The sequence below is a fragment of the Mytilus galloprovincialis genome, chromosome 11, assembly GCF_965363235.1.
Source record: "Mytilus galloprovincialis chromosome 11, xbMytGall1.hap1.1, whole genome shotgun sequence".
Taxonomy (NCBI): Eukaryota; Metazoa; Mollusca; class Bivalvia; order Mytilida; family Mytilidae; genus Mytilus; species Mytilus galloprovincialis.
In genome coordinates this window covers 82,976,528-83,000,612 of record NC_134848.1, presented here as the reverse complement: position 1 = coordinate 83,000,612, position 24,085 = coordinate 82,976,528, and the positions used below count along the sequence as shown (strand labels likewise).

Genomic DNA, 24,085 nt, shown 5'->3' with positions numbered 1-24,085 from the left:
CATCAGCTTATATACTAAGGTTTTGGACCATACCATTTAATTTGGACGATACCATATGTCTTATTCATATGAGTGTTTATAATTACCTAACCCTTAATGCTAAAACGTTTGAATGACGGCCCTTATGTTTACGACTACCGATCGGAATATTTCCGGGTATGCTAACCACGACCTGACCGTTACTGATTCTAAATATTATAAATATCCATAGCAATGTAAACAAAACAAAACCGAAAGTAGACAACTGTTCAACTTTCAAACATAACGAGTTCGTATAACAATGTTTCAGCTTGATAAAAGAAATAAGATGAACCCTAGTAAAATAAAACTGATGAACCATGTTCATCACAGTTATACCATTATAAATTGAATTATTATTTCAAAAAAAGAAAAGAAAGTTGAATTTTTTTTTAGGGAAAAATAGAAAACACTTGTTATTTTAACAATACTCAGATGTGACCTGTATCTACTAATTACACATTGCCCTGTAGTAGACAGTTGATTTAAATAGGATTCGACCTCACACCCTTCGTCAATAGACAATGACTGAGGGCGCAGGGCAAGTAATCTCGTTGAAAATGAGATGTGCCACTGCTAATACAACTGCATACCAGGGACTTTCTATACTATATAGTATATAGTCTATGCTATATAGTAGAGAAAGCCCCTGTGCATATGTACCAAATGACATTAATCTACCACTAGTAATTCCCCATAAACAAAACTCATCATCACAAATAAATACACTGTTAAGGCATCACTGGAAATAGCATACCTATTTCTTGCTTAATTATGCTCCATAAATGTAGTTTCCTTCACAAGTTTCGATTTGTTAAACTGAGTTTTAATACGCATATTACTGTGTGTCTGTTTGTTCTACATTAGCTAGAGGTATAGCCTAGGGGAGGGTTGAAATCTCATAAACATGTTTAACCCCGCTGCAATTTTGCACCTGTCCCGTCAGGATCCTATGGCCTTCGTAAGTCATGTATGTTTTTTTTTTTAAATTTTAGTTTATTTATATGTTTTGAAGTTAACTATGACGTCCATTTTCACAAGTTCCAATTTTTGTTTAGGGGCCAGCTGAAACCCAACTCCTGGGGCGGGATCTTCTCAATGTGTTGAAGACCCATTGGAGGCCTTGGGGGTATTTTTGCTCTTTGGTCGTGTTGTTATCTCTTTGACACCTATTCGTCATTTTAATTCTCAATTTTACTATATATATCAGTTTGTAGCTTGAATATCTGACTATATATCTAATTGATAAATTTCTTGAAATGTTCATAGATTTTTGTAATCAAAAGCTGTTCTTTTATTTAAGTTTCTTTTGAATTGTTTTACAATCGCCTTTTATAACTAACTATGAGATATTGGTTTTACTCATTGTTAAAGGTCATGAAAGTGACCAATAGTTGTTAACTTCTACATCCTTTAGTTTCTGATGGAGAGTTGTATCATTGGCAATCATACCACATCTTATTTTTAAACAGTTTGGTTTATATCAAAAGAAGAAAATTCTGGAAAATTTACACAACTATGACCCAAGCCTCATCAGGGTTTCAATTGAAATTGTTATTAAATAGAATGATGCGACTGGATAAGCATTACAATAATACGTAAAATAGGGAAAAAAATGATTTTTTTTTACAAAATTTATTTCTGGATACTATCTTGTGATCATAAACAAGCTTCTGTCCAAGTTTGGTTGATATCCAGGATAGTTTAAAAAAGTTATTAAAATTTCAAAAAATTTAACCACAGAGTGAATATTTGTGGAGCCATAGTCGCCAACAGAATGTAGGATCAATATGTCTGGCTTTTTCAACAAAGGCTCACCAATAAAAGTTGAGTCAGTCAGAAGTCTGTGCATATTAAACACTATGACAAGAGTGCACACACTAACATGTCTAGCCTTCTTTACAAAACATTGAGTTTAGTTGAAAGTAATAATATTAAGTTTTAAAACAACTATCATATGAACTTAACATGATCCAAGAATGAGGTCAAGGTCAGAGAGATCAAAATTGAAATACATGTACACCTTACAATCATGCCATACACCAGATATGCTTTAAATATACTAGAAGTTGATCTATAGCACATCTTAAGTATCTTAGAAACACACTTAACTAGGAAAATCTAACAATGATCTGGGAACAGGATGTCAATATATATGTTCCTGTAATGATCAATGAACCGTGAAAATCAGGTCAAGGTCAGATGAACCCTGCCAAACATCACATGCTTAAATTATATTTGACCTATTGAATATAGTTTCTGAAAAAAAAAACTTCACCAGGCAAACTTAAATTTGCCATTGAACAAATCCTACACCAAATATAGTTAACCTTTTGCCTATACATGTAATATAAGAATAAATTGCTTCACCTAGCGCAGAGGTCCAACCCTGAACAGTTTGGGCAAAAATGGACACAATATTGGCCCTAGATACAGTAAATTTGGATTGTAATTAAATATTTGACTCATAATAGGTTTCTGACACAGAATAACTGTAGTCAAAGAACTTAGAATTGATTATCTGATTTGAATTTATATTCAAATTTTTGCTATTGTGCAATACACAATGCTGTTTAGAATTGACCCTCCCCCCTTCCCCCTAATTATTTTTCTTACCCCCTTTTTCAAAAAAAATATTTGAAGAGATTTTCTTCTTTATTTGTGAAAGTCTTGAGAAAAAATTATCTCCCCCCCCCCTCTTTTTTTATAAAAAAAACAATTTTCTCTTAAGATATGGTTATAATCTCAATTCAAATTTAAATGGAGTTTGCAACCATAATTACCCATTTAAATACATCATAAAAGACTTAAAATAGAAAATGTCATACATAATCATGGCGAAAATTAATATACCTTCATCAGTAGTTTTAAAACAGAAAGTTCTAAAAATAAATTGCCAACTTATCACCTCAAGACAATTGGACATACACAATTTAAAAGCAGTGTAAGGGAGGTAATTCAAACACAACATTTTGCTTTTAAAGTAATTGTCCATTAACCAGGAAACCCTTGTTTCCCTCTTTTTTGCCCCCTACTCCTAAATGGTTCAAGCCATAACCCCCAATAGTCAATCCTAACCATCCCTTTGTGGTATGGAAACTGGTGGTATAATTTCAGAGAGATCCATACAATGTTCCACAAGTTATTGTCTTGAAACTATAAACTATTGGTACCAAAACTCCCAAAATCAGTCTGAACTTTTCTTTTGTGGTATTGAACCTTCTTGTAAAATTTCATAGTGATCTATTTACTTAAACTAAAGTTATTGTCCAGAAACCAAATGGGTCTTTGGACTAGGATGACATCATACCATAATATGAACCCCAAAAAATGTTTGTGGTCGTTTAAAAACAAATTAAAAAAAAACCTTAATATTGAGCAATAAACTGTATCATATTCATTTTGAACATTCAAATAAATACAATTACAAACGAAATAAATAATATAAGATAAATATTGGTCTGTTTTATAGATTTTCTCATATCACCTCAACACCCCAAGGGTGACTGGGGTATAGAAATATGGTCACTTGGTCTTCTCCCGACCGGCAGTAAAACGCTTGCTTAAGTGGGGCGTCCGTTTGGCTGTGCGGGATGTATCAAGTTCGCAGTCACGTCCGGTCAGAAGGGGGACGTTAAATCCGATGCCTCGTGTAAAGAGAGTGCCACACTCTTTGCACGTTAAGAACCCTTGCAACAACTCTTTGAGGGGTCCGTAGGTGGCCTGTTGCAAGGCAAAATTTCGGTCCCTATCCAATATACCCTCATTTTCCAGTGGCAGTCCAAATTTCCCCGACCATCATCCTAGATGGCCTCTATTACAACAACCTACCTATTGTATTTATTGTAAACTTGTTCTCGTCCTGAATATGTATGAAATATTTGCCAATGGACGTTAAGCAACCAACAATCAATCAATCATATCACCTCAACTTTCAAACAGTTACAGACAGTAAAATTGAGACTTGGATGGAGAGTTGTCTCATACCACACACATCTATTATATCTATTTCCATAGAGAAGGTTAATATTTATATCAGGTCAATTTCTATCAGACGCAACTTATGTAACGGTTTTTGAATATAAAACCAGGTGCTCCGCAGGGCGCAGCTTTATACGACCGCAGAGGTCGAACCCTGAACAGTTGGGGCAAGTATGGACAAAACATTCAAGCATGATACAGCTCTGAATTTGGATTGTGATCAAATTTTTGACATTACATGGTTTTTTTTTACACAAAACAAATGCCAAGATTTTACAAATCAATTAAAGATTTCTTCTTCAAACTTTTTAAATCTAAAATTAAATAGTTGACACAGCATAGGTTTCTGACACAGAATGAATGTGGTCTAATGAACTTAAAAGGTTTTTTTTGCCTTTGAGCAAATCACTATGCTGTTGAATATTAATCCTCTCAAAAAAATGTTTGAAGAAATTTTCTTTTTATTTATGAAATCTGAAATGAGAAAAATTTAACCCCCCCCCCCCCCCCCCCCCCCCACTTTTTTTTCACATCCCCGTTTCCCTTTTTCAAAACTGATATCAATTCAAATTTCTAATGGAGTTTGCAACAATAACTACTCATTTAAATACATCATAAAATATTAAGATGTAAAAAAACTGCTTGTTATCACTGAATGGTAAAGATTATTTAAATTTATCAGTTGGTAGTAAAAAGTGTATATACATTGTATATTGTATATAACAAAGATTTAAGTTGATTCTGGACAAAGAAAGATAACTCCAATTAAAAAAAATTCTTGCTATTGCACAAATAGGATATTTCTTGCTTACTATTCTGGACAAAGAAAGATAACTAATTAAAAAAAAAATTTGCTATTTCACAATATTGTGCAATTAGATATTTCTTGCCATTGCACAATACTGTGCAATTGAAAAGACTTGCTATTGCACAATACTTAATATAATAATTTTAGATCCTGATTTGGACCAACTTGAAAACTGGGCCCATAATCAAAAATCTAAGTACATGTTTAGATTCAGCATATCAAAGAGGCCCAAGAATTCAATTTTTGTTAAAATCAAACTTAGTTTAATTTTGGACCCTTTGGACTTTAATGTAGAATTTGAAATTTGAAAACAGGACCAAAAATGAAGAATCTACATACACAGTTAGATTTGGCATATCAAAGAACCCCAAGGATTCAATTTTTGATGAAATCAAACAAAGTTTAATTTTGGACCCTTTGGACCTTAATGTAGACCAATTTGAAAACTGGACCAAAAAAACTTCAATAATGAAGAATCTAAGTACATTTTTAGATTCAACATATCAAAGAACCCAACCGATTCATTTTTTGTCAAAATCAAACTAAGTTTAATTTTGGACCCTTTGGACCTTAATGTAGACCAATTTGAAAACGGGACCAAAAGTTGAGAATCTACATATACAGTTAGATTCGGCATATCAAAGAACCCCAATTATTCAATTTTGATGAAATCAAACAAAGTTTAATTTTGGACCCTTTGGGCCCCTTTTTCCTAAACTGTTGGGACCAAAACTCCCAAAATCAATACCAACCTTCCTTTTATGGTCATAAGCCTTGTGTTTAAATTTCATAGATTTGTATTTACTTATACTAACATTATAGGGCGAAAACCAAGAAAAATGCTTATTTGGGTCCCTTTTTGGCCCCTAATTCCTAATCTGTTGGGTCCTAAACTCCCAAAATAAATACCAACCTTCCTTTTGTGGTCATAAACATTGTGTTTAAATTTCATAGATTTCCATTTACTTAACCTAAGGTTATTGTGCAAAAACCAAGAAAAATGCTTATTTGGGCCCTTTATTGGCCCCTTATTCCTAAACTATTGAAACCAAAACTCCCAAAATCAATCCCAATCTTTCTTTTGTGGTCATAAACCTTGTGTCAAAATTTCATAGATTTCTATTAACTTAAACTAAAGTTATGGTGCGAAAACCAAGAAAATGCTTATTTGGGCCCTTTTTGGCCCCTTATTCCTAAAATGTTGGGACCAAAACTCCCAAAATCAATACCAACCTTCCTTTTATGGTCATAAACCTTGTGTTAAAATTTCATAGATTTCTATTCACTTTTACTAAAGTTAGAGTGCGAAAACTAAAAGTATTCGGACGCCGGACGACGACGACGACGACGACGACGACGACGACGACGACGCAGACGCCAACGTGATAGCAATATACGACGAAAATTTTTTCAAAATTTGCGGTCGTATAAAAAAATAAAGAAAAAGTAACTAAGGGGAGATAATAATAAAAAAAACATAATAACAATGTAACATTTTATTTGTCATCTATTGCCAAGCAACATAATTTCTGGGGAAACTGAGCATTGTGTTGAGCATGTGTAGCAGGTATAAACTAAATAACAATGGACAAATTGAAGCAAAAAATTACAACTGATTTCTATTCAAAGTAAAGATTTAATGTGTAGTAGGTAAAAAAACAACAATTGAAAATCTTAATAAAAAATTGACAACTGATTTCTATTGAAAGCAAAGATTGAACTTAAATTTTGTGACAGTGTTTCATCAGATATTTCTTTCCTACATCTATTGCACTTAAAATTTACACATGTTAGGTATAAAAATTATATAGATTTATTTAAACTCATAATAGATCAAATATTTTTTCATTGATTGGCTAAAAAATTCAACTAAAGGTTGACAACTCTAAAGTTCAAAGGTGAATATAGGAGATCATCAGTATTATTCTGTATTTTAAAATCACACCAATTTATTGTTTACATAGTGACACACGGGAAAATATGTTTATGTGTGTAGACTGTTTTCAATCATTTATATAAATGAAACATGACACTTTTAGGATTTAAATACCTTCATCTATATCAGAATGAGTAACATTTTGGTGTGACCTTAAAATACATATGAGTAAACCAGTACAGAAAAAAAATAGCCTCTAAGCAAAACAAAAAAAAAAAATGCCGGGAAAGGACGAAGACAACATTTGACTAGAAACAATACAGAACATAAAAAAATAAGAAAAAGATAGATAAATTACTGAAAAAAATAAAATTTAATCATTAAAGGTATCAAGCTTTTATCATTTTACTCCAGTCGAGCGTTTCATTTAATACTAAAGACTGATCATTAACGCTCCTGAAGAGAGTAAAATTCCCAGTTTTGTTATTAAGAATATATATTTTTTCTTTCATATCAGTATAAAGTATAAAGCAGAAGTCAGAAACAATGTTAAACTAAATTCATAAGGGCTATTCAAGAAAAAAATGTATGGTGGGGGGTGGGGGTGTTGGAAGGCACATTGCATTAATAATACATGGGTGATGGGTATCAGAGTAGCTTTTCACACTATAATGCACTATAATTCTCAATTGCAATTGTCTGGGTGGCGGGTGCTGACAAAAACTGCCTTCCAACCCCCAAGCCCCCCTCCCCCTCATACATTTTTTTCTGGAATAGCCCTAATTAGGATTTTTTCCTTATCTATCTTAACAAAAACTTTTCCCCAAATTTCATATACAAGGTTAAAAGGCGTTTTATATCGAACTTCATGCATTATTCATTATGATAAAATCTTATAAAAAAAAATAATTATCAAAATCAAGATTTTCTTCCAAACTGCAAAAATAAAATCGTTAAGAAAAAATTATTTAACTGATACAGGAATGCAATTTTACATGCAAATTATAAAGTTTGTAAAATTGAAACATAAAGCAAATATATTCTCTAAGGAAAATGATTGGAATTGAAATATACAAATTATATACATGTTGTTTAACAATATATACAAGTAACATGAACTATATAATACTACAACTAAAGGAAATCAAACAGCTCTCACTATCTACAGAGGCGGATTTAGGGGGGGGGGCCCAGGGGGCCCGGGCCCCCCCTTTTTGGGAAAAAAATTGGTTGCTTATATAGGGAATCACTGAAGCGTGACTGGAGCGGGCCCCCTCTTAGGTCAGTCAGTGGGCCCCCACTTATGAAAATTTCTGGATCCGCCACTGATCTACTCTAATGTTGTGAATCTTCGGGAGAGGTTTTATTTTCCCTTATATCCTAATTAGGACAACAATGCTGAAATACTCCTGGCATATTTTTATTTTACAGAAAATATGTCAGAACAAAGTTAACCTTAAAAGAATATTTTGCCCTTTTTAAAAAATTGCTAAATTTAAACTTCATTAAATTTAAACTTTGGAAGACTTTTGCTCTTAGAAATGAAATAGAAGCTTAAAAGGTAGTTAAATAAATACAAATTTTAATTTAACACTTATAAAATTTTTCTAGACCTCTACTATTTTAAAATTCAAAGTTTAAATACAAGTAGATGTGAGGTATATGCCAATGAGACAGAAACTTAACAAAACAAAAAACCAAGACACATATTAAATCTAGAACAGTACATTTTTCCATTTAACATATTTAACAAGTAGCATATTTCCTGTAGGTGACTATAAACTAATTGTCAACACAGATATAAGGCATTCTATAAATAAACAATATTATAAATCTATTTTTAGGGATTATAACACCAGTTCTATAAATAAACAATACTACAATGTATAAATCTATTTTTAGGATTATGAAACCCATTCTATATATAAACATGATTATTATAAATCTAATTAAGGATTGTAACACCCAAGTATATACATATAAATATAAATTTTGTATAAAAATCCCTCAACTGTGTAATATGGGTATTTAACACATTCATACATGAAGAAAGTTTTGTGGATAACAGGGGAAAAGGCATTTCATCAATATTCTATTGGTTAATAACATGTCATGTGATGCTGTCAACAGCTTTCATTACACATGAAAGCAAGCTACTATTATCAATTAAACCTCTTGATTCTAAAGATATAATTTTAGGACTTTTTATGCAGGTACAAGTAAAAATACCTGTCCACTTAATTTATTCATCTCTTCCTTTATGAATAACTACATCTCCTTATTATCATACAGACTGACATATTTGTATAATTAAATATCCTAAATTTTACAAGACCATTTAAATAAAAAAAAAAAATGGAACAAAAATTGAATATCCATGCACTGCACTATATTCAAAATGAAAATTTAAATATTCTTCAACTGTTCATTAAAAATATAAATTAGCACATTTGTGATTATTGTTCTATACCACGACAGCAAGTGTGGTAAATTGTGAGTTGTCTCCGCTATACATATTGTTTAGTCACTCTGTACAATAAATGTCTGTGTTGCACAGAGGAAATGAATATTTCATTATGCATTGCTTAGTTCTCTCGTTGTTAACCAATATAGGCAGTGTTTCCAATTTCAAAAGTGAAGAATAGATCTGATTTTTTAAGATTTTTTTCCAAATTCAATTATATAATAAAATACATAATAATTGAAGAGTTATCTTTCTTAGGTCTGAAATCCGCTTCATTTGTTATCCAGAAAACAGTTAAAGCTTAATGAATCACATGATATAAAAAAAGATAGATTTATACAAAAGGAGAGTTTAATACCAATATAAATGGTAAAAAAAATTGTAAATACGAAAACTGCATTTTCAATTCAGCATTTATCGAAAGACATTATGTCAGTATGTAAAATTATTAATTCTTTTAAAAAGATTTTACAAAATAAGTTTAAGTGACAAATAATTAATTGAAACTTTTCTACTATTATGTGAATTTAACATTTTTCTACATATAATTTTACAGTAAATCATTTCAAAAATGTATATATTATACACTAAACTTAAAAAGATCATAGAAAATACAAAGATTTCATTAAAGAAAATTGTCAAATTGAAAGCATTTGTTCAAGGATAAACAGATATGGCAAGTTCATTTTGGCTTTACAAGTTTAAAAATGGCAATTTTAAATTTCCATGTTAACATTGACAGAATGGATCAAACACATTAATATGAAATTACATCCTAGTTATTATTTGTCATTGCATAACCCAATTATGTTTGCTGTCAAAGGTCAACCATTATGTTTGAACACATAGTATATGGATCTGTTAGTATATATCTGAGGTTGATTAAGAAATATCTCAGACATTATCCAACTAAATGTGTAAAAAGAGGGGTGAGAAATATACTTAAACTTAAAAATCATACATTACTGTTTTTTTTAACAAAATTAAGTATATATTCTACGACAAATTGCTGTAGTTATAACAGAATATGTACTTTTTTTCAAATTGCATTAACAGAAAAGGACTAAAATAACCAAATATTTAATAATAGTCAATTAACAATGATTTCTACTAAGGGAAAATAAGCTCAAATTATCAAGGAAGATAGGTGTGTAGTCTATGCTATGTTCTTTCCCTTAGGGAGATACCATTTGATTTTTATGGGGGGGCTAAGATGAAAATTTTGTCCTGCATTTTTTTTTACCTGTAATCTCTGTCCTGCCTTTTTATTTTTCACTCTGTTTGGTCCTGCCTTTTTTTTTTAGTTTATCTAGACTTTTTTTTACCTAAATTGTCGTCCTGACTTTTTTTTTGCAAGTGTCTTATCCTGCCTTTTTTTTACTCAAGACACCTGTCCTGCCCATTTTTTCAAATTTCACCCCCCCCCCCCCCCATAAAAATCAAATGGTAGCTCCCTTAGGTCAGCATTTCTCAATAACATACAGGAGGAGTCAATAACTTAATTAACCCTCTAACAGAATTACCTATTGTCCATGTTGTCAATATTTTATTTTAATACATTTTGTGTAGAAACATTACTATGATCATGATGAAATTGAATCTTTGATAGAAAAAGCAAAAAATAAATTATATTGACACATATATATATATAATATTTCATTATGATACATTACAGTAACAAAACTATATATATAGTAACATGACAATGAAAGAACTGTATAACCATGGAAACAACAAACATCCTTTTATGTCTTTCATCCAATCAGAAGCATCGATACATTTAGAGCTTCATTACCATGGTAACATCCAACTAAAGCACTATCTGTGAAATATATACATTTGTTGATCAGACAGGAGTCCTGTGATAAACTACGCTATTCTCGTTAATTCTGAAAAATAAAACAAAACAAAAAATGCTATTGCTATATAATATTCTACAAATTTCAAAAAAGATATATATTTACTCATGATTCCTATAAATTATTGATCATTTATTCAAAGAGCAAGTAGAATACACCTCTGGGTGTGGGATTTTCTCACTGTGTTGAAGACCAATTGGTTGACCTCAGCTGTTTTCTGCTTTTTGGTCAGATTGTTGTCTCTTTAGACACATTCTCCATTTCCATTCTCAATTTAGAAATACAACACTTTAATCATGATCATCCTTTTATACAATAGTTGCAAGCTATAAAATTAGTCAACTGTCTTCTTGAAAATTTGTAAGAAAATTCATGTTTCATTCTAACATATACCGGTAAACAGTTTTTCCTAAAAAAAAAAGATGAACAGACAACAAAATAGTATTTAACTTAAGGTGGTACCCAACACCTTGACTAAAATTTATTTGACTTGTTTAATTTTCATAAAATTTTGACAAAATATTTACTTTGACCCTTTGACAAAAATATAAAAATTTAAAAAAAATTGAACCAATCAATTTATCAGAAAAATTACACTGGTTATATAGCAGTTTGACAAACACTAATTTTGATCATCGAGAAGCTTAATAACAACACAATGTAATTAAAACGTTTAGCTGATTTTACAGAGTTATCTCCCTGTAGTGTTAGGTTGTGTTTTGAGTACTGTTGTTAGTCTTTTCACCGTTTTTTCACCTTTTCACCGTTTTTTCACCTTTTTTTTTCACTTTTTCACCGTTTTTTCACCTTTTCACCGTTTTATCACCTTGTTCAAATCAGAATTCCCATATGATGTATATTTCAGGTTTTATACTTGGAAGAAATATAGAATAACTAATCGAAGAATTCAAACAGAGGAAAATATTCAACAAGTGAACGAACAACACATTAATTCACAAATGCCCGTAGCGCATGAGTTAATTATCAGTGTTGTTCGGTCGTGAATTGAATATTTTTCGATATTTGAATTCTTTAATTAGTTATTCTTTTTATTACATTGGCAAATAGTTTTTTTTAAAGAAATTAATTTAAAACATGTAAGGAACTATATCTTTTTTCTACGTATTCACAATTCGTTTTGATCCGCCGTTATCGACGTCTTGACAACGCCTATTGTTGTATGACGTCAGGGAGTGAAATTACCACGTTTATTTCACATGTGAAATTATCTGTATTTATTTAACTGGGAAATCAATGTAATTCATTGCAACCATATTGGGATAACCAAATGTATACTAGCAGAATCCTGAATTGTACTAAATGAGTCCTAAACAGACACACAGTTTACTCAATGGCATCGAGAGGAGTACTTACTCATCTTTGTGATTGAGGCAGATCTATGACATTTAATTTTACATCGTGTGGACACGTGTGGTCATACCCTCCTTTACTGGACATCTGATTCTGGACAGTTGTTAACTGCAATAAAAAATAACAGGAATAAATATTAATATGAACCATTACTTGTGAACAATAACCTGAAATCTCCAGTGTCCATATTGTATTGACCCACTACTCCATTATTTTATAAGCTGATCTAAAGTTCAATACTATACCAGCAGTCTAGGATGAATTATGATTTGGATAATACATGTATTGATATTGATTTCGATAATACATGTATTGATATTGATTTCGATAATACATGTATTGATATTGATTTTTTTAAGAGTATTTACCAAGTTTATTTGTTTTAGTGAAACCTGAAGGTTGAAGGTCTCTGTGAATAATATAAATGACAAATGAAAATAATGGAAACCTCTACGATCTTTTCAAAATACATCTTTTCTTTTCTATGGCCACTTTCGGCACTAAGAATGTGTAGCATGTGTAGTGTTCTTCAAGTTCACCTGTGTAATAGGTAATTCATTTATCCAATGAATATGCATTAGCATTTTAAATTTGCTATAACGTGACGGTACCCAAATTGCACCTATTTTGACAGTTCTTTCAACTACGTTTTTTTATGATTAAGACAAAAGTTTCCATTTTGAGTTTATTTTGTAGCCGTATCCGTCTTTACTATATAGGTACACCAATTTGATTTTCAATTCATATGGAATCATAGAAAAATTGGTCTGAACTAACCTCCAAACCATCAATGATTCTGTAATGAGGAATACCCCAATTGCATCCATGCTTTAATTCGCATCGTCAAACATGTCAAAAGTCGAATAACAGAGCTTTTGTTTACTTTTTTCAAATATTTTGAACAATTGGATATTTGTCCATGCTTACTCTTCTTTTTTTAAGAAATGAATACTTGAAACATATTGTATTTGCTAATTTTAAAAAGATGATGTTTTGATGACGTCATATGGCGACGTTTCAGTACATTTTGCTTTTTCAGTAAACACTTGAAAATATTGTAAACGTTTTGTGTATATCTAAATATATTTACAATGTACCTATTTTGAAGGACATGTATAGTATCAAATCATAAAAATACAAATTGTTTAGTCTCTAAGAGATCTTGTAAGATTTTCGCTGCTATTTTTGCTAAATAGGTGCAATTTGGGTACCGTTACGTTAGAGACTACTTAGACAAGTGTTAATGAAGACAGGTTGATATCCTACATCAATAGTCAATTCTAGAGGACTATGGCTAATCTCATTGTTAGTACACCAAAATGATAATAATGTTACGTCATTGGTTAATTTTCTATTGTTTATCACGTTTTGAACCAATCACAATGCTTTGGTGTACGCTTTTGGAAATGTTACCCAGAATGCTTTAGATTCTGAAACGGCGAATTAATTTTTTCTGAAATATAAACTTAGTTCATATTGGAGTTCAGATTTTAACAAAAGAAAGCAAGACAATTTATTGATAGGTCATTTTTAAGATTTTCAAACTGAGCTATTTTAGCCAAATAAAAAAAGGACAAAGTCCAGCAATTAATTATGTTCATGAGAGATTCAAACAAACAAGGACGTTCTAAAAACTATATCCCTATAAATTATAATTGCAAAAATGTATTATACATAATTATGTAAAACTTCCGTTATCGTTATCAAAATATAAATCAATATAAACATGATGAATAGAAAAATAAATTACTGTAAAAAAAAAATGAACAACTTTAAATTCTGAGTCATGACAGTTATAAGACGTTTTATCGCTATTTTGTGCATTTTTCGTTTGATCTTTTTTCTGTGATAATTTTCATATCATGTTTCTCGCTTGAGATGGAAAATTATCGCTAAAAACTAAGCAGACACGTGGTGTTGCTAACGAAATTGACATGAAATTTTACATCGTCATAGGTAAAATAGCGATAAACAGATTATCATTGGTCATCTCAACTCGATTGCATTTCTCGCTTTCGCCATCCCGGCTCAAGCGAGAAAATCAATCTCGTTGAGATGATCAACGATATACTATAAATAATGAAAACATTTCATTTTTGGATATACATTTGCCTGTTTATTCCAGCTTTAAAGATAATTTTTGGTGGTATATATGACAATATATAATGATGATAGTATAATAATTGTTTAGGAGGGATGTTGATATGCATAGGCTATAACATTGGTCGAATACTAATACAGGGTCAGGGATTAAATAATAAATGTCTATTTATAGGCACAGAGTGACTATTGTCATGAAAGATACAGTCAAAATAAGATGATGAGTTTCTATTTATAGCTTTATAGGCACAGAGTGACTATTGTCATGAAAGATACAGTCAAAATAAGATGATGAGTTTCTATTTATAGCTTTATAGGCACAGAGTGACTATTGTCATGAAAGATACAGTCAAAATAAGATGATGAGTTTCTATTTATAGCTTTATAGGCACAGAGTGACTATTGTCATGATAGATACAGCCAAAATAATATGATAAGTTTCTATTTATAGCTATCATAAATGAGGACACAAATGTTGTAATAAATAAGATATAAGACAAGAACATGATAAATATTTGGTTTATCTGTAAAAAAAATAATATAAAACTGTAGCTATCATAAATTTTATGAAAATGAAATTCAAATGAGAAAAAAATATGAATATTTATAATCTAATATAAATTCTTACGTAATGTAACATTACAGGGGCTCTTGTTTTTAGTATGTGAAACCCCCAAAATATAAATCTGATTAAATTTTAAATTAGCTGCAGGTCTATTATTCTCATCTTAACATTTCTAAAAAGAATCAGTGCAAATTTCTTGGAATTCCCTCAATTCATTTTCAAAGATTGGAGGCAAACTGTATTCATTTATGCAAATAAAGAGGGTTTAGTTGACGGAGTCAGTACAGATTTATTTTAGCCAAAAAATGGATGGTATTGTAAAAAATCAGGCAATTAAAAAATGCTTTGTATTCAGAAAGCAAAAAAAAATAAGCACAATTTCGGAACAAATTATTTACAGATTTTTTTTAATAGATACATTCTATCTGTATACTTGACAGGCAGTTGTGAAATATTGAGTACAGGACACAAGCTATACTTACTGAAATAGTCTCCGTATTCCTGGTGCCATCAGCCTATCACACAATGGTATAAATTCAATACATTTTGGTTAAATTTACAAAAGTTGAGGTTACAAACTTTTTGTTCTAATAGCCTGATTGAGGTTTGTTTTCTGATCTATCAAATCTGAGATCCAACAAGTCTTGAATACATAGGATAGCCAATGACAAAGCCATATAAACTAGGGTGATTGTTTCAATAACAGTTTTGGTTTAGGATTAAAAAATAAAAAAACTGTAAAATTACTTCAAAACAAAATCTGTTTTTGCATTTGCAAAAAATGATTATGTGTAAACATGAAAATGGTTCTGTGGAAACATAAAAATGATTGTTGGAAAAATGTTAATACCATTTATGTATGAAACATGAAAAATGTAAAAGAAATAGAAAATAAATCTAGTTCATGGCCTAGTCCAACTGAGGACTAAAATAACCATGACAACACTTACATTTAATGAGTTTCTAGCCTCCCCTGATCCTATGTGAGCAGTGTGTCGGAATTCAGTAGGTTCTCCTATCATACTTGGATCAAGTCGTCGCCGCCTCTTCTGGGGCAAAAAAAAGAAGATATTAATAATTAGTACTGACTCATTATACAATATATTATCAAGTGTAACTTACTTAACATGAATTGACTTTCCTATTGGAAATAAGGAGAGTAGTTTTGACTTTTTGAAACATTATTTGTGATCAGATGAAATTGTTTATTTACATTTCTGTCAGATCTTTAATGTTATATACATAATAAATTGTCGATACATCTATTTTCAGAGATACTAAATGTTTGTGGTTTGAGTAAACTTTTTTTATATATTTAATTTCTTTGTAATTTGTCTGAATAACAAGGTTATACTTTTTCCTTAATTTGTCTGAATGTCAAGGTTATACTATTTTTGCAATTTTTCTGAGTGTCAAGGTTATATTTTTTTTTGTATTTTCTCTGAATGTCAAGGTTATACATTTTTTCTGTAATTTTTCTGAAAGTCAAGTCATACTTTTTCTGTAATTTGTCAAAAGGTCATGGCAAGATTAATAATAATTATGCTCTTCCTTAAATTTTTCTGAATGTCAAGGTTATACTTTTTTTCTTAAATTTGTCTAAATGTAAAGGTTACAAAATGTATACTTTTTTTTGTTATTTGTCTGAACGTCAAGGTTATACTTTTTTTTGTTATTTGTCTGAACGTCAAGGTTACACTTTTTTTAATTTATCTAAAAGTCAAGATTATACTCTTTTTCTTAAATTTGTCTAAATGTCAAGGTTACAAAATGTATACCTTTTTTTTGTTATTTGTCTGAATGTCAAGGTTATACTTTTTTTTGTTATTTGTCTGAATGTCAAGGTTATACTTTTTTTTGTTATTTGTCTGAATGTCAAGGTTATACTTACAGGTTGAGGCTGTTCAGCTATGCAGCATGTAAAACAAAATAAACCATCACCCATCATTACAGATAATATTTTGTCAGACTTCTCAATATCACAGTCAGTCAACAGAGGTCACAAAACACCACAGGAAAGTACACAAAAATAACAACTTTGCAGACAGGTTATATATGAAATCACAGAACAGAGTTGAGATTCCGGGATATGCTGAGATCACAAGAAGTACACGAGTAGACAATAGATACGGCTATATATTGGTTATGAGATCAGTCGTTAACTCTCACAGATACAGATATATTCTCTTCTTTAATCCAAACAAATCTGAGGTATCAATGAAGTAGTCGTTGTATTTGCAAAGATTCTTTTTATCTTAAATTCCAAATTCAATATTTTTGGAATAAATACTGATAAATTTTCAATCACAAAGGGGGAGAACTTCTCTGGAATATCCTGATTGGAATGTTTTAACTTAGGAATTATCTCCCCCTAATTCCACACTGTATCCCTGTTCTGTCTCTCTCTACTCCTGAAAATACAAAAATTACATTGTAATAGAGCATGTATACAACAAGAATGTGTCCATAGAACACGGATGCCCCACTTGCACTATCATTTTACATGTTTAGTGGACCGTGAAATTGTGGTCAATACTTTAATTTGGCAATAAAATTAGAAAGATCATATCATAGGGAATATGTGTACTAAGTTTCAAGTTGATTGGACTTCAATTTCATCAAAAACTACCTTGACCAAAAACTTTAACCTGAAGCGGGACGAACGGACGCAGGGACAAACAAACGAACAGACGCACAGACTATCATAGGTGGGGCATAAAAACTGTTCCTGAATAAAATAACACTGTATGAATTACACATTGCCAAAAGGGTGATAACACAGATTGTTATCTAGTTGAACATTGAACTAGATGTCAAAATAAGGAATTATTTGAATCTGAAAAATAAGTTTGAATTCTTGAAAAGTGATAAGAAATGTAAGATGAAAAATAACTAAACAAACATGCTTTAAGATTATCCATGCTATTACTTTCACTAATATTTCAGTATGAATTTACCCCCCTTAACCATATACATGCATAGCTAATTTTCATCATAAATTTCTCATCAATTTTCTAGTATTCAAAATTATTAAAAATTTAAATATTTCCTTGTTTCAAGTATTTCTTGATACTCCATTTAAGGTATAAGATTTCAGAACTTACTATATACAATAGTATTTCTTGATACTACATTTAAGGTACAAGATTTCAGAACTTACTATATACAATAGTATTTCTTGATACTACATTTAAGGTATAAGATTTCAGAACTTACTATATACAATAGTATTTCTTGATACTACATTTAAGGTATAAGATTTCAGAACTTACTATATACAATAGTATTTCTTGATACTACATTTAAGGTATAAGATTTCAGAACTTACTATATACAATAGTATTTCTTGATACTACATTTAAGGAATAAGATTTCAGAACTTACTATATTATATAGTATTTGTTGATACTACATTTAAGGTATAAGATTTCAGAACTATATACTATGCAAGCTTTCTGTTTTTGACCTAATATTGACCTCTAATTGTGTTTGTATATACTATTTGAATGCTGTTTTCTTTCCCTCTTCCATGTTCACCAAAATATTAAAATCTCCAACTTCAGTAAATAAGTTAGAAGACAAAATTTATCCAAGTACTTACTTCTTAAAGTCAAAGTTGTAAAACAAATTTTACTTGCATATGGTATAAAATGTATAAGATTTTTATACACATTCTTTTTATATTTATAAGAAGATGAGAAAAGTCCTGGGATATTTTTATAAATTATCATTATCATGATTATCTTTATTTTAAACGAGTAACGATGTATCATTCTAGATCGATACATATGATCCTCATTGACCTTTAGTCTCAAACAATATCATCAATTATACGGATGTTATACAACTAAATTTGTCTATTTCCTAAAAATAGCAAACAATAATTCCATTGGTTGAGAATAAAACATGTGGGAGCATTTGGATGTTAAAAAGGTACTCCTTTAGGGAAGACATCAAACATTTTGTCAAAAGTTCCATGAATTAAGGGAAAAAAAATTTAATTCATATAGTTTTTTCACTGACCCCCTACCCCCCTCTTAACTTAATTTGGGAAAAATTGATTGACCAATAAGAATATATGTAAAATCAATGTCAATTTATAGAAAACTTACAGCAATTTGACCCCCACCCCCTAACCCCCAAACTATTTGAATTAAGTTTTTTTATCCTTCATTGATTTTTTTATGTCGTCCCTTAACAAATGCTGATGCATGATAATTAAAAATAATATGTTATGCTTTTACTTATTTTTGTTGTTTGTTTGCTGTGTAATCATCATCATTGATGTCACCTTGACCTTAATCACTCCAACAGATATAGTTTTTTCAGTTTTTTTATGTGACAAACATGACGAAATTATTAATCTTTATTACAAAACAGTCTTATCATCTAAATGACAGATTCAATTCACAGTTTTACTAAATTATGCATGATGATATAAATATTTTAAATAACAAACTTGTATAATTTCCTGGATAATGTGTACAATGTTATTAATCTAGGACAAAGTAATCATTTAACTACATGTACACATACAATGTGTCAATAAAAATGTAACAGGTACTTGTATACATACTCCTACATTATGTTCATTGCCACACGATTTATAACCACAAAATGTTATCACATCTGACTCTGAATCAGAAATCATTACATACACTTATCTATTATTAATTATTAGAAAGTTTTTTCTTTCTTAAAAATCCTATGTAACTTTTATTTCTGATATCTATGAAATAAATATTTTGGGATATATCTCTTAATTGTTTATTTTTGAAATGATCTTTTTGAGGTTATTTTCATACGTTTATAATGCAATAATCTACCAAGTTATCAATTTTTAAGCAGTGTTCCAATGGTTTTCAACCAACAAGTTTTTGCAAAGGGCAGGACCCAAAAATACAATTTTGGTCTAGTTTCAAGTTAAAGTTTAACTTATCTTGAAGTTCAGATTTTCAAATTATAGTTTAACTATTTTAAAGCTGAGATTTAGTTTGAAGATTTACTACATTGTATAATTAAAATTCCTCCTGCATGTCCCCATATAACCACCTTCAGGGAATTCCTGGCTGTAGACCTTTACACGAAGCATCCTTTTTCATTAATACCACATGAATATGCATTGGTATATGCTGTAATGATTGTTTAAACATGTTATAAAACCCCATGTATTATTCATCAAAACACTCAATTATCTTTACATTTTCTTCTAACAGATATCATGTATATTCCAATCCTACAAATTCATTTCTGATAATAATCAATTTCTTAATCAGATAAATGGTGTTATACTGTTAACATTGATATATAAAACTTGTGATCAGGGGAAATAACCAGCACCTCTCTACAGAGGTAAAATTAGATAAAACATGGAGTAAAATCCCCCCCCCCCCCTCCAATAGTAATCATATAAATGCTGGTATACTGTTAACATTGATATATAAAACTTGTGATCAGGGGAAATAACCAGCATCTCTCCACAGAGGTAGAAGTAGAGAATTATCAGAACACATAAAGTAAATCCCCCCTCATATTAATCAGATCAATGCTGGTATACTGTTAATATTGATATATAAAACTTGTGATCACAACAGGGGAAACAAAACCATGATCTCTCCAGAGAAAAAGAATTATTAAACATAGATAAAAATCCACCTCATGTACACCTCATATCAATATATATATATATATATATATATATATATATATATATACAAAAATATTTTCTTCCTTCAATAAAAGTGGATGTTTAATAAAAAAGAATATATTAACTGAATCAGTCAGCACGAATTAATGAAACAAGTCTCTTTTTGTTGAAAAAATTAATCAAAAAAAAAAGATGTATCACATATATAATTGTATGAAAAAAACTTTTCTTTCAATTGCTAATCAGAATTTCTACATGAGTTTTAGTTATGTCTGTTGTTGGGTTAAACATTAGCACAGTGTCTCATTGACAGATGTTAATTATCTTTTTTCTTTCACACAAATATTATTTTGACATTTATTAAATCAAAACTCAAAATGTAAGGTGTTCAGTTGGTCAATTTAGGCTCCTCTCAACAAATTTACTACAGAGATTCTAAATGTCATAGAGAATTCCTATTCAGATCTCAGATACAAGAAATCAGTGTCAACCAAAAATCTAAGTTTAGTGTATACAAATCTATCATAAGTGCCATCTTTTCATAGACTTCCTTTTCATTATGTTCTGGACATTATTTTTTTTAACTTTATCTTGTATATTGCTTTATTTTTGTATAGTAATTAAAAAATTGCTAATTACACACAAATTTACAATCGAACTTTCAATCTTCCCAGGAACATGAGGAAATGCATACTTTCATGGTAAGAAATCTTTCAAACTGATGAGAGATTAAGAGTTCAAAATATTCAGTCAAGAGTTTATTAATAAAATATTTGTGTCTGATAACAAAGACATTTACAATGTTTTATAAAACATCTGTTATTTTCACTTGGGTGAAGATCTGTATTATTCCAGCACACAGCTGGTTCATATTCAGTGGCATATTATAAAACACAGAACCTATTTTGTGGACTGAACTTTAATTGTGTATTTATATATATGCACATCAAATTCTTTTTGGGTTCTAATTACTATATCCTGCAGACATTCTTCAGTTTACTCTAGCTACTATTGCTTCCTCTACCAATTAAAACTGACGGACAACCAATAAGAGTAATTGCTAAAAGTAGGTTTAAACATCATTAATTAATCAATCAAATTCATATTATAACACATAGTCACATACATTCAAATATTTCATGATGGACAATTAAATACAGACATTTATTCAATGTTTTAAGAGGCAAATTAAGCTGCAATGAAATAGATAAAGCAGTAAAAGTCTTGCATCTATCCACTTCTAATATGAAATAAAAGTTATATTTTATTTATATTATATAATTAAAACTGAGAACCCAGTTTATAAGGACATTCCACATTTTCATTGATGCCCTACTTTTAAAATGAATCCTTCAATATGTGGGATCAAAGGTTGATATTATCAACAGTTGTAACTCTGTTGATTGAATTATTCAAAGGAAATTAGTAAATTATTTGGCCATTGTATGATATTATGTATGTCAGTACAAACACCATCAATCATTACATTCTGTGTCATATATTAGTAAAACAGTGATCTATTTCTCCATATAAAGGCCTTAAATCAACTTCAGTACATTTTCAACTTTCCACAATTTTTAAATGATGACATACCCCTTAGGTTGCCAAGTCTGATGCTTGTAAAGATAATATGCTTTTATCATTTATGTAGCTCCATAAGTGGGGGACAGCTCTCTGCACAATCCTCCACCCCCTTCCCTCTAAATAAGCCTCAGCTAACAATCACATCCAAGTTTACTTTAAAACAATGCATTAAACCAAGAGCTCAATTTTATACATGTTATAAGTATATTACCAGTGGCGGATCAAGGGGGGTTCTAGGGGTTGGAACCCCCATTTTTTGGTCGATCAATGCATTTGAACGATCAAACATTGAAGACCTGTTGGTGACCTGCTGTTGTCTGCTCTATGGTCGGGTTGTTGTCTATTTGACACATTCCCCATTTCCATTCTCAATTTTATTTGAATAGGGACCTTTGGTTGGACCCCCTCCCCCTTTTATCCTGGGTTAGGACCCCCCTTTTTTAAAATGGCTGGAACTGCCCATGATTATAAATATATTTTAGTTTAAAAAAAAAAAGAAGGAAACTCACCCAAATTAAAGTATGAATGAGGTATTACATACATTCTAAATATATAAAATAAAGTCCAAGTGAAAGTCCAACTCAGATTATAATAATGATAACATAACCATGCCAGTAGCTTTATACAGATCTGTTCATTCATATATCTGTGGGAAATCTATCACTCACTGACTGACAAATCTTTAGATGTTTTGTTGTGTATTGGATTATTAACACCTGTTTACCTGTTATTTACCTGTAAATTGTTTACATTGTACTTCTAAATGTGTAATTATATAGATTTGTTTATAAATCAACTGTTGTTTTCCTTCAAGATAACAATGTTTGTTGGCCGAAAGTATTATAAAAAAGTTTTAAACAAAAGGTTTCATAAGTTTTTAAATAATTACTAAAAAAATAATTATTAAACAATGGTTTTAAATAATTTTCCCTTTGCAGCAATTATAAATAAATTAGTTTTGTCAATCTATAGGCTGAGGACAATCAGAAAGTGTATTCAATTCTTCATACATATTTCTTTAAAAACACATCAAGATGGATCCATTTGAGTTTTTGGTTTGATTTGATGGATGGATTTGAGTTTAATGTCCAGTAGCAAAATATATTAGATACATATGAGTTGTGTCAAAGAGAATTTGACCTTATGCAACATCCCACACTCAAGGAATGTTTCCACTAGAACACTGAGTTATGTACATGTGGGTTTGGGAAATGCATAAATGAAGGTACATGTATTAGAAATTACAATAAGACAACAATCCAAAATCACAAGAAAAAGTATAATATATATCCTCTTTAAGCATTTGTTAAGCAATCTTCTTCTTTTGGGTCACAAGGCTTCAAGTCTGTGATTGACAAAAATTTATACAAATTCATAAAATTGCCATGCATGAGTCATCATTAAGACATACTAGTACATGTAGGTTCTATGCCAAAACTGAAGAAGTTAATTATGTCAACAAGAGAAAAAGATTGAATACTCTGGTACCTTTATAACTGTTCATGTACTTAATTTCACTCAAGATGCATCTATTTCTATTTGTATTCTAAAGTAAAGCAGTGGGGATAAAATATGATATAATTTCAAGATGATAAAAAAATTGAATTTTTTACATTGTAACAAATTGAAATCAGCATTTGGTCAACCAGCTGACCACAGCATATACAGCTTGGGATTGCTTTTATTTCTGATGACCTTTTTATCATTCTTTTCTGGTTGGTTAGGAAGCCTAAAGTCAGTGCAATCTCAGGCTACCCAACAACTTAATTGATATGTCTTAAAAAATTTGCAATATATGCATTTAATTAATTT

At 30.3% G+C, this 24,085-nt stretch overlaps 1 protein-coding gene across 5 annotated transcripts in view; it reads right to left on the bottom strand.

The window, feature by feature from the left end:
- Nucleotides 1–6,288: 6,288 nt before the first annotated feature.
- The window catches only part of LOC143052912 (CDC42 small effector protein 2-like), a 23,223-nt gene continuing 5,426 nt past the window's right edge, over nucleotides 6,289–24,085 (bottom strand). Inside the window, exons 1-7 of one of the 5 annotated variants that reach the window (XM_076226075.1) lie at nucleotides 22,783–22,924; nucleotides 16,934–17,453; nucleotides 15,993–16,091; nucleotides 15,525–15,557; nucleotides 12,381–12,485; nucleotides 8,010–11,036; nucleotides 6,289–7,841 (exon numbers count right to left, since the gene is read on the bottom strand). In XM_076226075.1, coding sequence (XP_076082190.1) covers nucleotides 12,381–12,485; nucleotides 15,525–15,557; nucleotides 15,993–16,091; nucleotides 16,934–16,990 — 294 coding nt within the window. In that variant the 5' untranslated portion in view covers nucleotides 16,991–17,453; nucleotides 22,783–22,924 and the 3' untranslated portion in view covers nucleotides 6,289–7,841; nucleotides 8,010–11,036. Of the gene's footprint in view, nucleotides 7,842–8,009; nucleotides 11,037–12,380; nucleotides 12,486–15,524; nucleotides 15,558–15,992; nucleotides 16,092–16,933; nucleotides 17,454–22,782; nucleotides 22,925–24,085 lie in introns of those variants that run through there. The other 4 variants (XM_076226074.1, XM_076226076.1, XM_076226078.1 and 1 more) reach the window with 4 other exon arrangements.